Source organism: Cetorhinus maximus, chromosome 5 (genome assembly GCF_964194155.1).
Source record: "Cetorhinus maximus chromosome 5, sCetMax3.hap1.1, whole genome shotgun sequence".
Lineage (NCBI taxonomy): Eukaryota > Metazoa > Chordata > Chondrichthyes > Lamniformes > Cetorhinidae > Cetorhinus > Cetorhinus maximus.
The window spans coordinates 142,962,236-142,978,229 of NC_135883.1; the positions used below are offsets into that span (position 1 = coordinate 142,962,236).

At 44.1% G+C, this 15,994-nt stretch overlaps 1 protein-coding gene across 2 annotated transcripts in view; it reads right to left on the bottom strand.

Moving 5' to 3' along the window:
• cdk19 (cyclin dependent kinase 19) overlaps positions 1–15,994 on the bottom strand; it is a 282,538-nt gene that overhangs the window by 113,609 nt on the left and 152,935 nt on the right. For both annotated transcript variants that reach the window (XM_078542611.1, XM_078542610.1), the window contains one exon: positions 5,595–5,738. In XM_078542611.1, the coding sequence (XP_078398737.1) occupies positions 5,595–5,738 (144 nt within the window). The remainder of the gene's footprint in view (positions 1–5,594; positions 5,739–15,994) is intronic.

Sequence of the window (15,994 nt, forward strand, 5' to 3'; positions counted from 1 at the left end):
AAGGATGAGTTCATAGAGTGTATTTGGGACAGTTTCTTAGAACAGTATGTCTAGAGTCTGCTGAGGACCAGGCTATTTTGGACCTGGTAACGTGTAATGAGACAGAATTAATCATAGTAAAGGATCCCCTAGGTAAGAGTGAGTGTAACATGATAAAATTTCACATTCAGTTTGAAAGTAGGAAATGTGGGTCCATAACTAAAGTCTGAAACTTAAATCAAGGCAACTACAAGGGTACGAAAACAGGGTTGGCTAAAGTGCACTGGGTAAATAGGTTAAAAAGTAAGATGGAAGAGAGGCAGTGGCAGACATTGAAGGAGATATTTCACAACTCTCAACAAAGGTTTATTACAGATATATATTGAGGAGGAAAGACTCTACAGAAGGATGCAGCATCCATGGCTAATTAAGGAAGATAACTATGGTATCAAATTTAAAGAAAAGGCATACAATTCTCTGAAGATTAGTCGCAGCTCAGAAGATTGGGAAAGTTTTAGAAGCCAGCAAAGTATGATTAAAAAAAAATGAAAGAGTAGAAATTAGAGTATGAGTGAAAACCAACAAGCAATGTAAAAACAGACAGTAAAAGCTTCAAGTATATAAAAAGGAAAAGATAACTAAGTGAGCATTGGTCCCTTAGAGGGTGAGAGTGCCGAATTAATAATGGGAAATGAGGAAATGGCAGAGGGTTTGAATAAGTATTTTGTATCTGTCCTCACAGTAGAAGACAAAAAAAAGCATCCCAAGAATTGTTGAAAATCCAGAGATAAAAGGGAGGGAGAAACTTAGAAGAATCATTAGAACTAGAGAAAAAATAATGGGAATAATAATGGGGTTTAAGACTGGCAAGTTCCCTCAACCTGTTTGGCTGCATCCTAGGGCCTTAAAAGAAGTGGCTGCTGAGATAGTGAGTGCATTGGTTGTAATCACCCAAAATTCCCTAGACTCTGGAAAGATCCAAAGTGGCCAGGAAAGCAGGTTTGAAGTCCAAGATCAGCCATGATCATATTAAATGGCTGAACAGACTCTACGAGCCATATGGTCTACTCCTGCTTCTATGTCTTGTATTCTTGTGTTCTTGTATCGCAATGGATTAGAGAAATGCCCAAGAAAGGAGGAAGACAGAAAGCAGGAAATTATAGGCCATTTAGCCTAATATTTGTCATTGGGAAAATGCTAGAATCCATTAAAAAGGTAGTATCAGGACTTTTAGAAAATCATAATACTATCAAACATAGTCAACATGGTTTTGTGAAAGGGAAATCATGTTTGACAAATTTATTAGAATTCTTTGAGGATGTAACAAGCAGGGTGGATAAAGGGGAACCCCTTGATTTATTGTATTCAGATTTCCAAAAGGCATTCTATAAGGTACCACATCAAAGGTTACTGCATAAGATAAGAGCGTCTGGTATTGGAGATGTTTAATCAGCATGGATAGATGATTGGCTAACTAACAAGATGCAGAGATTTGGGATAAATGGGTCACTTGGCAAGCTGTAACAAGAGGATTGCTGCAGGGATCAGTGCTGGGGCTTCAACTAATGACTTGGATAAAGGGACTGGCTGTATTGCAGCCAAATTTGCTGATGATACAGAGATAGGTAGGAAAGCAAGTTGTGAGAAGGATACAAAGGATCTGCAAAGGGATGTAGATAGGTTAAGTGAGTGGGCAAAAATGTGGCAGATTAAATATAATGTGGGAAAATGTGAGGTTGTCCGTTTTGGCAGGAAGAATAGAAAAGATGAATATCATTTAAATGGAGAGACAGCAAAGTGCTGCAATACAGAGGGACTTGGGTGTTCTTGGACATGAATCACAAAAAGTCAGCATGCAGGCATGGAAAGGAATTAGGATGGCACACAGAATGCTGGCCTTTATTGAAAGGGGTATAAAAGTAGGAAATTCTTGCTACAACTGTACAGGGCATTGCTGAGACCACATTGTGTGCAGTTTTGGTCTGCGTATTTAAGGATGGACAATGCTTGCATCGGAGGCAGTTTAGAGGAGGTTCACTAGGCTGATTCCTGAGATGAAGGGGTTTTATTATGAGGAAAGGTTGAGCAAATTGGACTTTATACTCATTTGAGTTTACAAGAACAAGAGGGGATCTTATTGAAACTTATTAGATTCTAATGGGGCTTGACAGGATAGATGCTGAGAGTACATTTCCCCTTGTGGGGGGTGGGGGGGGTTAGAACTTATTTATTTGTTCATGTGATGTGGGCATTGCTGGCTAGGCCAGCATTTTTTCCTCATCCCTAATTGCTCTTCAGAAGATGGCAGTCAGTTTCCTGGACCGCTGTAGTCCATGCAGTGCAGGAACACCCACAGTGCTGTTAAGAAGGGAGTTCCAGGATTTTAACCCAGTGAAGCAACTGGGAGGCCACAGTGTAAAAATAAGGGGTCTCCCCATTAAGACGGAGATGAGAAGGAATTTCTTCTCTCAGAGGGCCATTAGTGTTTGGAATTCTCTATGCCAGGTAGCCGCGGAGACTGGGATATTGAATGTATGTCCCAACACTCAAGAAGCTTGACACCATCCAGGACAAAACAGCCCGCTCTATTGGCACTCTATCCACCACCTTCAACATCCACTCTCTCCATCACCTACGCACAGCGGCAGCAGTATGTACCATCTACAAGATGCACTGCAGCAACTCACCAAGGCTCCTTGGACAGCACCTTCCAAACCCACGACTTCTACCAGCTGGAAGGACAAGGGCAGCAGATGGATGGGAACACCACCACCTGCAAGTTCGCTTCCAAGCCACACACCATCCTGACTTGGAAATATATCGCCATTCCTTCACTGTCACTGGGTCAAAATTCTGGAACTGCCTCCCTAACAGCATTTCCTCCTCATCTCCGAGGGGAGACCCCTTATTTTCACACTGTGCCTCCCAGTTCCTTCATTGTCGCTGGGCTGCAGTGGTTCAAGAAGGCAGCTCACCACCACCTTCTCAACGGTAATTAAGGATGGGCAACAAACGCTGTTCTAGCCAGCGACGCCCACATCCTGTGAAAGAAAAAGAATCAAGACTGAGTTAGGCAGATTTTTGATTGACAATAGTCAAGGATTATGGGAGACAGGCAGAAAAGTGGAGTTAAGGCCAAATCAGATTAGCCATGATCTTATGTACTGGCGGAGCAGACTCCAGGATCCAAATGGCCTGCTCCTGCTCATATTTCTTATGCTCTTGTGAAACTAGACACCAATCTTTTTCTTGATAATAGGTTTATTTACAGAATGCAGCATTACATATATCTGCTTCCTACCTACCACCCCAAATGTCCCAGCAGTCTTTATTTATAAGTGCTCTAGGTACTTAATTACACAATGCCCTTCATCTATGTATCTTAACAATATAATTAACATACTATTAACATATAGGACTTTATCCAATGACTTCTGTCCATATAAATAACATCCATAGACATTTTCCTCTCCATCACTTTAGTCACCTCTTTAAAACACTTAAACCAAATTCGGCAGGCAGGACCTATCCTTTAGAAATCCATGCTGGCACTCTCTGATCAGCTGAAAAATTTCAAGGTGTTCAGGCACACTCTTTAATCATAAACTCTAGCAATCTCCCAACAACAGACATCAGACTAACTGATCAATCATTCCCTGGGTTTCCCTCGCTTACCTTTCTTAAATAGTAGAGTGACATGTACTTTTCCAATCTAAATGAAAGGTTCATGAATTGCGAGAACTTTTGACTAATTAATTAATCTTCTGACATTCTCTAATTATAACTTTTCAGTTCTGATATCTCATTATTTAAGTTGTAAGTGTTTCACGGATTAATACAATGATCACAGAATGATATCATGATCTACCTGCTCTGCATATTTCCGGTGGATGCGCACTGTTTGCATGCTGACACATTCACCAACATGACATCCTGCGCAATTCACCCCACAAATGTGCATGTGTACCGCCAACACCATTTTGGAGCTCTACAGGCACTAGTACCATCCAAAAAACAGATGCCAATGAGTCCAATTTTTCATCTTTTGCGTCACCTGTGAACTTGCTGACATTCCCCTTATTACCCTCATCCAGGTCGTTATTAAAGCAAAGGGCAACGATTAGCATGCAGATCCCTTCAGGAACTGATTTCTATGCGGAACCACTACCATTAATAACATCCCTCTGCATTTCAGCATGAAACTATTCCTTATCCACACTAGAATCTGCCCTCCAACCCCACAGGACTCTACATTATTAATTAGCCTAACCACCATTGCCAAACACCAAAAAGGAAATCAGCCAAGAAAGAAAAAAAACACAAGAACAGCAGCAAATAAGATCATACCTATATTGTGACAAGAAATTGAAGACAGCTGTCTGATTTGTCAGTCATTGTGACCGTACATGGTTCTCATTATTCTTGGTAAAGAAAGAAATACCACATATACAATAAAAAGAATCATGGTTAGGGAGTATGAAGGCATTCTTATACTGATGACCATTTTAATTCCGATTCAAGGGGGACCAGAGTCCATGAGCCAGCTCCTAGCTTTTAAATGTGCCTCTCTTACCCTGAGCACTCAGAGGCCCATTTTTTTCGGCTCTGTGATTCAATCACCAGGTCATGTGAGCTACATTTAACAGTGTCAACACAATTGGATGCTCATAGGGTCCAGTCTCCCAAAATTGTAACTAAAATAGCTACAGTTTTAAATAGCTTAAAATAGCTTTTATATACAAAAAGGAGAGCCCTGTGTTGTGTATAAGGCACATTCTCACTCTTATACTTTGTAACTAATGTTTATTTACATTTGCTGATAAAGGATCTGACAATGGGAACACTGTTGGCTCAAATGGGAGTGAAGCCTTCTTTCACAGCACATGCAAAAAGCAGCTATTTTCTAAATAACATTATTGTAATCAAACTGTTACAATGCTTCATAGGAATGTTTTAATTGAACTCTTATCAACAAGGTCCTATTGATAATAAAATTGTTTTATTGTTTATGAGCAGAGCAAATGTATTTTTTGCATACTGACAGAGCAGTGTGAGCTTCCATTTTAAGAAAACAAGACAGCATATTTTGATTTTCTGCTTAAGTGCAGAAACTTAATAAATCACTGTGGAATCAATATTAATGTGGCAATTTACTGACAGAGCATTGTAAAACCCCCACATGTCCTCAGCCAGAGTGTTGGAGTCAGGTTTTAATCCTAGCTTGTGGGACTATTTAAATAATAATTAAACCTACTACAAGTATAATAAACTCATACCTCTTCCATCATACAACAAGGAGGTTAGATTTGTAAGTAAATTTAGATGAATCTGACCTACATAAAACATCACATGGAAAAATTAATCTAAAATCAAATGATTGTGTCAGATTTATTAATCTAGAAATCTTTGACATAAATCAGTCTCCTATTACTCCATAAGTCAGTGCATTGATACAGCATTGTCCTACAGCAATTGAGTATCCTCTTTTTAGTGCCTCTGCTTATCAGATCAGTACAGGCTTCGCTTTAGTGGAACAACAGGCCAGTTTTATTCTAAATTGCATCAAACTTATTTCCGACTAGAAATCATAGTTTGCATCAGCTAAACAAACTCACCAGCAGGAAATCCCATAACACTGAAAATACGATCCAACTGGTCATGGTGAAAGGGGTTGCTTGTTTTGATATCTTCCTGGCGGCAATGAAAGATCGGCTCTGATGTTAAAAGTTCTGCAAAAATGCATCCAATTGCCCAAATATCTAAAATAAAGGACAAGAAATAAAATGAGACAGAAAATTACAATGTTAAATTCATTGTGATCTATGACATGTTTTAGCTATCATTGTTCTGAAAGTTCTACCATTGTGTAGAACTGGAAACGAGGAACATTCCTGTTATTTTTGTAATAATGATCTAGATCTCCTGGTCAGTGTTAGAGAGGCTGCGTTTGACACTGACTGCGATTTAATCTGCTCACATACCATTTTACACTGGAGCCTTTGCACCTTCCTATGCTGGCACCAGTAGGGATGCAGGAGCGACAGTCGGGAGGCAAATTGTAGAACGTAATTCCGGCGCTGCCACTTGTCTCCTTTTCTTGTCATGAACTGAAGACACATCCCTTAAGGTCTGTCCTCAGTTCACAGACATAGGGGAGAATTTTCTCCCCATCGGGCAGGCCAGTTGGGAGTGGGCACGAAGCCGATCGCCACCTGCGATCGGCTGCGCGCTGCCATTTTACGTGGGTAGGCCAATTAAGGCCCGCCCAGCGTGTGCGCAAAAGAGCGCAGAAATCTCCCTGAGGCACAGAGCTGCCTCAGGGAGATTAAGTTCAGGTTTAAAGCTGGAAAATATAAAATAATAAAATAATTCAGACTTCGCCTCATGTGAGTGTCACATGAGCTGGGACACGTTTATGAATTTTCAAAAAAAATTTTATTTAATTAATGAAACCTCATCCCAACCATGGATGATGTTTCATGAAAAATGCGAAGGCCGCCTGGGCTCTTCGCCTGCCCGCTAACCTTAAGGTTGGGCTGGCAGCTTTCTCAATTCGGTTAATTGTTTTAATAACGGCCTTAATAGGCCTTTGGCAGTTTGGCGGGCGCACAGCTGACTCCGGTGCACACCCACTGAACAAAAGATCGGAATGACACGTGGTGAAGTCAGGATGCATGCCCGATGTCACCACGCGTCATTTTACGTGTCGGCATGCAGGGCCCGCCCCCGCACACCAAACAGAAGGTTCTGCCCATAGTGTTTTAAATGGAGCTGTCAACCTCTGAAACTGCAGAACCTCACCCCAATGACAGTACTAAACCCCCCTCACCCCCAACAATGTTCACGCCCCTCTCTCGTCCCTGAAACTGTTCACACCTCTTCCCTCACGCCTGACAATGATGACCCCCTTTCTCACCCCCGACAGTATTCACCTCCTCTCACCACCGACAGCATTCATCCCCCCTCACCCCATGTAAACATATAAAAATGCTCAACCACCCTCCTGACCTTCAGCCCCCGACACTCCCCAACAATGCTGACTCTTCTGACATGGGTCGGACACGAGCCAGGGATTCCAGAAGGTAAGTTGGTAATGGGGGTGTGGGAAGTGTGAGCATTGTCCCGGTGGGTGAGGGGAATGAGGGTGAACACTGTCCAGGGTGAGGGATGGGGTGAGCACCATCTGTGAGGGTAGGGGTGAGCACCATCTGAAGTGCAGAATGGGGTGAGCATTATTGGGGGTACAGGAGGGTGTGAGCACTGTCCGGGGTGCAGGGGAGGGGGTGAGCACTGTCTGGGGTGCGGGAAGGGGTGAGCACTGTTTGGGGTACAGGAGGGGGTGTGCACACTAGGATGCAGGAGGGGTGAGCACTGTCTTGGGTGCAGGATAGGGTAAGCACTCTCCATGGTTCGGGAGTGGGTGAACACTGTTGGGGGTGCAGGAGGGGGTGAACATTGTATGGGTAGCAGAAGGGGGTGAACACTGTCTGGGGTATGGGAGCGTGTAAGCACTGTCTGCAGGTTGCAGGAGGTGAACATTGCCGGGATAAGACCATAAGACCATAAGACATAGGAGCAGAAATTAGGCCATTCGGCCCATCAAGTCTGCTCCGCCATTCAATCATGGCTGATAAGTTTCTCAATCCCATTCTCCCGCCTTCTCCCCGTAACCTTTGATCCCCTTACCAATCAAGAACCTATCTATCTCGGTCTTAAATACACTCAATGACCTGGCCTCCACAGCCTTCTGTGGCAATGAATTCCATAGATTCACCACTCTCTGGCTAAAGAAGTTTCTCTTCATCTCTGTTCTAAAAGGTCTTCCCTTTACTCTGGGGCTGTGCCCTCGGGTCCTAGTGATTCACGCTGTCCAGGGTTGAGGTGAACATTGTCCATGTGGCGTGGAGAGTGGAGGGGGGGGATGGTGAACATTACTGAGTGAAGGGGGTTAACATTGCCGGGACGGTGGCTGAACATTGCTCTGAGTTAAGGAGTGCTTTGACACTCCAGCTGATTTATTTAGAGTTTTGTTGGTTTTATATCACCTCTAAGTAAATCCATGTAAAAACCAAGTATAGCGCAAGCAGCCCAGCTTTCCATGGTTCTGGCCATCTGTTCCCACTGCTGTTGGAATCGCGATGCAGTGTGGGGAGTGTAAAACCGGCAATTGGAACTTGAAACTTCCCACGTTAAGTACCGTGGATGTGCGTATGTCGGGACTTCCTCAGAGTCCCAAGGCACATCAGTGATGTAAGTTGACTCAGAGGGCACTCCCTATATCCAAAGACTTAGGCCAATATATTGTATCCTTCCCAGCTCCTTGATAAATGTAGCTAGTGAAGACGTTGGCCTAAAAGGCCAACATTGTCACATCATGCTTGATATACTCGTACTAAGTGGCATCATGAGGTACTGGTATTTGTAAAATAGCAAACTAACAGGAATTTTGAAATTATCAAGATGTTACTGTCACCATTTGAGAAAGGCAGCATAAATGAACAGGCTCAAGATTTGGAGATATAAAGCATACAGCCCCTCATGTTCTATTTTTCATAGATGGCCAAATGGCACAACATTTTGGAGATACGAGTTCATTTGCATCTGGCCAGGTTTTTTCTGAACTGACAGTGGGTGATCTGGTCAACAGTTACTGACGATATAATATTATACCTTTCCCAACACTAATCCTCCCTTCATATGAGAAAAATATATTAGTAAAACACTTTACAAATTAAATCAAAAGTTTTCAGTTGCCACACAATGAGTTTCTGATCTCTGTTACTTGGGCAAGTTGAAGGCATCAAGCAGAGCTCAGTTATTTCTATGCAGCTGCATGCTGAATTACATGGTGACATTAGATGCCTGGGAAAAGGTTGTTGATTGATAGGCAAATAAGCTCATTGGTTCTAGGAGACTGAAAAGACTGGAGAAAATAGTAGGTAGAAAGGATTTGAATAATATTTGGATGTGAACTCAAAAATTATACGATGATCTGGGGTGAATTTTAAACCCCAGCTCAGGGCTGGTAGAGAGGGGTAGCTAGACACCAACATGACAACCAAAACTTCTGGTTTTAAAGGAGGTCGGTTTGATGGAGCAAATGGGGAAGGTGCAAGCAACCAATCCACTCTCATGAGGCGGTTTAGTCACTAAGTTATTTAAGGAAGTTGTGTGATTCCATTTTAACTTTTTTTTATTGCTGGCTAGGCCAGCATTTATTGTCCATCCCTAATTACCCCTGTTCAGAGGGCATTTAAGAGTCACATGAAGGCAGACCAGGTAAGGATGGCAGATTTCCTTCCCTAAGGGGCATTAGTAAACCAGAAGGGCTTTTCTTTTACAACAATTGACAATGGTTTCATGGTCATCATTAGACTTTTAATTCCAAATTTTTATTGAATTCAAATTTCACCATCTGCCTTAACGGGATTCAAACCCAGGTCCCCAGAGCATTACCCTGGGTCTCTGGCTAGTCCACTAGCCATCATCTCTCCTTAATGTCTTATTTTTAATTTATCCAGGCCGGGTTGCCGAGGTGCCAGGAAATCTGGCTGATGAATAGGCAATGGGGTCAGATCCTTGAGTTGTGCCTTTATTACACTGCTAGTGGGCCAGGAAGAGCAGTAGTGCTTCCCACGTCCCAACCCATCAAATTTATCGAACAAACATGGACTGCAGTGGTTCAAGAAGGCAGCTCACCACCACCAGGGCAATTGGGGACTCACAATAAATGCTGGCCTAGCCAGCAATGCCCACATCCCATGAATGAATTTTTTAAAAATCCTGTGATCAGCTGACCCTTGCCCTGCCCTAGGTGGTGGAAGTGCAAGGAATTTAAGCCAATTGGCTTGGCTAGGGATTCAGGTAGGTGGTAGGAGGTGATGGCGTAGTGGTATTGTCACTGGGCTAATAATCCAGAGACCCAGAGTAATGCTCTGATTACCTGGGTTTGAATCCTGCCATGGTGGAGTTTTAATTCAATAAAAATCTGGAATTAGAAGTCTAATGATGACCATAAAAACCCATCTGATTGACTAAGAAAATGTGGTCTGGCCTACACGTGACTGCAGATCGACAGCAATGATGGTTGATTCTTAAAATGGCGTCTGAAATGGCTTAGCAAGCCGCTAGAAAGGGAATGAAACCGGAGGGACCACCTGGCATCAGCCTAGGCACTGGAAACAACAAAGGTAATCTCAGCCCTGTTGACCCTGCAAAGTCCTCCTTACTAACATCTGGGGGCTAGTGCCAAAACTGGAGAGCTGTTTGACAGACTAGTGAAGCAACAGCCTGACATAGTCATCCTCACAAAATCATATCTTGCAGATAATGTCCCAGACACCACCATCACCATCCCTGGGTATGCCCTGGAAGGGCAGGACAGACCAAGCAGAGGTGGCGGCACAGTGGTATACACTCGGGAGAGAGTCACCCTGGGAGTCCTCAACATTGACTCTGGGCCCCATGAACTCTCATGGCATCAGATCAAACGTGGGCAAGGAAACCTCCTGCTGATTACCACATACTGCTGATGAATCAGTGCTCCTCCATGTTGAACATGTTGGAGGGAGCACTGAGGGTGGCAAGGGCGCAGAATGTCTGGGTGGAGGACTTGGTGTCCATCACCAAGAGTGGCTTGGGAGCACCACTACCGGCAGAGTCCTAAATGACATAGCTGCTAGACTGGGTCTGTGGCAGGTGGTGAGGAAACCAACACATGGGAAGAACATACTTGACCTCATCCTCACCAACCTACCTACCTACCGCAGATGCATCTGTCTATGACGGAATTGGTAGGAGTAACCATCACACAGTCATTGTGGAGACGAAGTCCCACCTTCACACTGAGGATACCATCCATTGTGCCAAATGGGATAAATTTCGAATAGATCTAGCAGCTCAAGACTGGGCATCCATGAGGCACTGTGGGCCATTGGCAGCAGCAGAATTGTACTCAAACACAATCTCTAACCTCATGGCCCAGCATATCCCCCACTCATATCATGACCTTCAAGCCAGGAGATCAACCCTGGTTCAATGAAGAGTGCAGGAGGGCAAGCCAGGAGCAGCAACAGGCATACCTAAAAATGTGGTGTCAACCTGTTGAAGCTATAACACAGGATGACTTGCATGCCAAACAGCATAAGCAGCAAGTGATAGAGCTAAGCAATCCCACAACCAATGGATCAGGTCTAAGCTCTGCAATCTTGCCACACCCAGTCGTGAATGGTGGTGGACAATTAAACAACTCACTGGAGGAGGAGGCTCCACAAATATCCCTATCCTCAATGATGGAGGAGCCCAGCACATCAGTGCAAAAGATGAGGCTGAAGCATTTGCTAAAATCTTCAGCCAGAAGTGCCGAGTGGATGATCCATCTCGGCCTCCTCCGGTGGTCCCCAGCACAAATGCCAGTCTTCAGCCAATTCGATTCATTCCACGTGATATCAAGGAAAGGCTGAAGGCACTGGATACTGCAAAGGCTATGGGCCCTGTCAATATTCTGGCAATGACTTGTGCTCCAGAACTTGCCACACCCCTAGCCAAGCTGTTCCAGTACAGCTACAACACTGGCATCTACCCCGCAATGTGGAAAATTTCCCAGGTATGTCCTTTACACAAAAAGCAGGACAAATCCAACCCAGCAAATTACTGCCCCATGAGTCTACTCATCAGTAAAGTAATGGAAGGGGTCATCAATAGTGCTATCAAGCAGCATTTGCTTAGCAATGATCTGCTCACTGACGCCCAGTTTGGGTTCCACCAGGGCCACTCAGTTCCTGACCTCATTACAGCCTTGGTTTAAACATGGACAAAAGAGCTGAACTCCTGGGGTGAGGTGAGAGTGACTGCCCTTGACATCAAGGCAGCATTTGACAGAGTGTGGCATCAAGGCGCCCTAGCAAAACTGGAGTCAATGGGAATCGGAGGAAAACTCTCTGCTGGTTGGGGTCATACCTAGCACAAAGGAAGATGGTTGTGGTTGTTGGAGGTCAGTCAGGAGTTCCTCAAGGTAGTGTCCTCGGCCCAACCATCTTCAGCTGCTTCATCAAAGGCCTTCCTTCCATTATAAGGTCAGAAGTGGGGATGTTCACTGATGATTGCACAATGTTCAGCACTATTCACGACTCCTCAGATACTGAAGGAGTCCATGCCAAAATGCAGCAAAACCTAGACAATATCAAGGCTTGGGTTGGCAAGTGGCAATTAACATTGCCAGGCAATGACTATCTCCAACACAAGAGAATCTGACCATTGCCCCATGACGTTCAATGGCATTACCATCACTGAATACCCCGCTATCAACATCCTGGGGGTTACCATTGACTAGAAACTGAACTGGACTAGCCATATAAATACTGTAGCTACAAGAGTAGGTCAGAGGCTAGGAATCCTGTGATGAGTAACTCACCTCCTGAGCCTGTCCACCAACTACAAGGCACAAGTCAGGAGTCTGATGGAATACTCCCCACTTGCCTGGATGAGTGCAGCTCCCACAATACCCTCAGAAGTTTGACACCAGTCAGGACAAAGCAGCCCGCTTGATTGGCCACACCCACAAACATTCACTCCCGCCACCATCGATGCACAGTAGCAGCAGTCTGTACCGTCTACAAGGTGCACTGCAGGAATTCACCAAGGCACATTAGACAGCACCTTCCAAACCCACAACCACTACCATCTAGAAGGACAAGGGCAGCAGATACATGGGAACACCACCACTGGGAAGTTCCGCTCCAAGTCACTCACCATGCTGACTTGGAAATATATTGCCCTGCCTTCACTGTCACTGGGTCAAAATCCTGGAACTCCCTTCCTAACAGCACTGGGGTGTACCTACACCACATGGACTGCAACAGTTCAAGAAGGCAGCTCACCACCACCTTCTCAAGGGCAACTAGGGATGGGCAATAAGAGCTGGCCCCGCCAGCAAAACCTACATCCCATGAATTCATTTTAAAAAAGGAGACAGAGTAGGGACAATGGGCATATAATCAAACTGTCAGTATGTGATTAGTGATGATCCCCTAGGACCTACTGGAGCCACAGCTCTTCATTATAATTATAGGTGGCTTGGATGAAAGAGTGAGCTGTATATCTAAGTTTTCTCATAAGAGTGAGTTAGGTGGCAAAGTAAATAGTGGACATGTAGATTTTGGAACAGTCCTGGCAGATTGGAAGGTGGGAAATGTGACCCCACTATTTAAAAAAGGAGGGAGAAAACAGGGAATTACAGACCGGTTAGCCTAACCTCAGTTGTAGGGAAAATGCTAGAGCCTATTATAAAGGATGTGATAACAGGACACTTAGAAAATATCAACAGGATTAGACAAAATCAACATGGATTTACCAAAGGGTTATCATGTTTGACAAACCTACAGGAGTTTTTTGAGGACGTAACTAGCAGAATAGATAAGGGAGAACCAGTGGATGTGGTGTATTTGGATTTTCAGAAAGCTTTTGATAAAGTCCCGTATAAGAGGTTAGTGTGCAAAATTAAAGCACATAGGATTGGGGGTAATATATTGGCATGGATTGAGAATTGGTTAGCAGACAGGAAACAGAGAGTAGGAATGAATGGGTCTTTTTCAAAATGGCAGGCGGTGACAAGTGAGCTACTGCAGGGATCAGTGCTTGGGCCCCAGCTATTCACAATATATATCAATGATTTGGATGAGGGAACCAATGTAATATTTCCAAGTTTGCTGATGACACAGAACTTGGTGGGAATGTGAGTGGTGAGGAGGATTTTAGGAGGCTCCAAGGTGATTTTGACAAGTTGAGTGAATGGGCAAATACATGGCAGATGAAGTATAACGTGGATAAGTGTGAAGTTATCCACTTTGGTAGGAAAAAACAGAATGGCAGAGCATTATTTAAATGGTGATAAATTGGGAAATGTTGATGTACAAAGGGACCTGGGTGTCCCTGTACACCAATTACTGAAAGCAAGTATGCAGGTGCTAGTAGTTAAGAAGGCAAATAGTATGTTGGCCTTCATTGTGAGAGGACTTGAGTGCAGGAACAAGGATGTTTTACTGCAGCTGTACAGGGCCTTGGTGAGACCACACCTGAAGTATTGTGTGCAGTTTTGGTCTCCTTACCTATGAAAGAATATACTTGTCGTTGAGGGGGTGCAGCGAAGGTTCACCAGACTGATTCCTGGGATGGCAGGATTGTTGTATGAGGAGAGATTGGGCCGACTAGGCCTATATTTATTGGACTTTACAAGAATGAGAGGGGAAAAATTCTGACAGGGTTGGACAGACTGGGTGCAGGGATGATGTTTTCTCTGGCTGGGGGCTCTAGAACAAGGGGTCACAATCTCAAGATATGGGTTAAGCCATTTAGGACTGAGATGAGGAGAAACATCTTCACTCAGAGGGTGCTGAACCTGTGGAATTCTCTACCACAGAGGGCTGAGGAGGCCAAGTCACTGAATATATTTAAGAAGGAAATAGATTTCTAGACTCTAAAGATGTGGAGGGGTATGGGGAGAGAGTGGGAGTATGGCGTTGAGATAGAGGTTCTGCCATTATCATATTGTATGGTGGAGTAGACTCGAAGGGCTGAAGGACTTACTCCTGCTTCTATTTTCTATGTTTCTTTGGGAGGAGAAAGTTGCAAAGGAACACTGATAGATTAAGTAAGTGGGCAAAATAGTGGCAGGAGTTCAATTTAAGAAAGTTTAAGGTAGTTGCTTTAGAGCTAAGAATGATTGATCAGAGTATTTTCAAATTGGCGAGAAGCTAAAAACTGCAGATGGGCAAAGAGATTTAGAAGTCGAAGTACAGAAATCACTAAAAGCTAGTGGATAGGTACAACAATTAATTAAAAAGGCTAATGGAACATTGATCTTTATCTCAAGTGGGCTGGAATACAAGGAGGTTGAGGTTATGCTGTAGTTGTAAATCTGTGATCCTAATGAATCAGTGTTGTATATTCACAATGTCTCATCATCCTTCCCACTATTCAGAGCCCAAACCTGAACACCGTGGTTTAACTGTGGTCTTACTAAGGTTTTATATAGTATCAACATTGCATCCCATCTACTATATTCCCTATCACTTGTCATAAAACCCTGTATTCCATTAGCTTAATCCACTTGAGAGCTGTTCCAGTACAGCCACAACACTGGCATCTACCCAGCAATGTGGAACACAAAAAGCAGAACAAATCCAACCTGGACAATTATCACCCCATCAGTCTACTCTTCATTATCACTAAAGTGATGGAAGGGGTCATCAACAGTGCTATCAAGCAGTACTTGCTTAACAATAACCTGCTCACTGGCACTCAATTTGGGTTCTGCCAGGGTCACTCAGTGACCTGCCCTTGACATCAACGCAGCATTTGACCGAATGTGGCATCAAGCCTAGCAAAACTGGAGTCAATGGGAATCAGGGGGAAAATTCTCCACTGGTTGCAGTCATATCTAGCACAAAGGAAGATGGTTGTGGTTGTTGGGGGTCAGTCATCTCAGCTCCAGGACATCACTTCAGGAGTTCCTCAGGGTAGTGTCCTAGACCAAACCATCTGCAGCTGCCTCATCAATGACCTTCCTTCCCATCATAAGGTCAGAAGTGGGAATGTTCGCTGATGATTGCACAATGTTCAGCACCATTCGCGACTCCTCAGGTACTGAAGCAGTTCATGTCCAAATGCAGCAAGACCTGGACAATATCCAGGCTTGGGCGGAAAAGTGAAAAGTAACATTCACACCACACAAGTGCCAGACAATGACCATCTCCAACAAGAGAGAATTTAGCCATCGCCCCTTGACATTCAATGGCATTGCCATTGTTGAATCTCCCGTTATTAACATACTGGGGGGTTACCAATGACCAAAAACTAAACTGGACTAGCCATATAAATACTGTAGCTACAAGAGTAGGTCAGAGGCTAAGAATCCTGCGGCAACCAACTCACCTCCTGACGCCCAAGGCCTGTCCACCATCTACAAGGCACAAATCCAGGAGTGTGATGGAATATTCTCCACATGCCTGGATGAGTG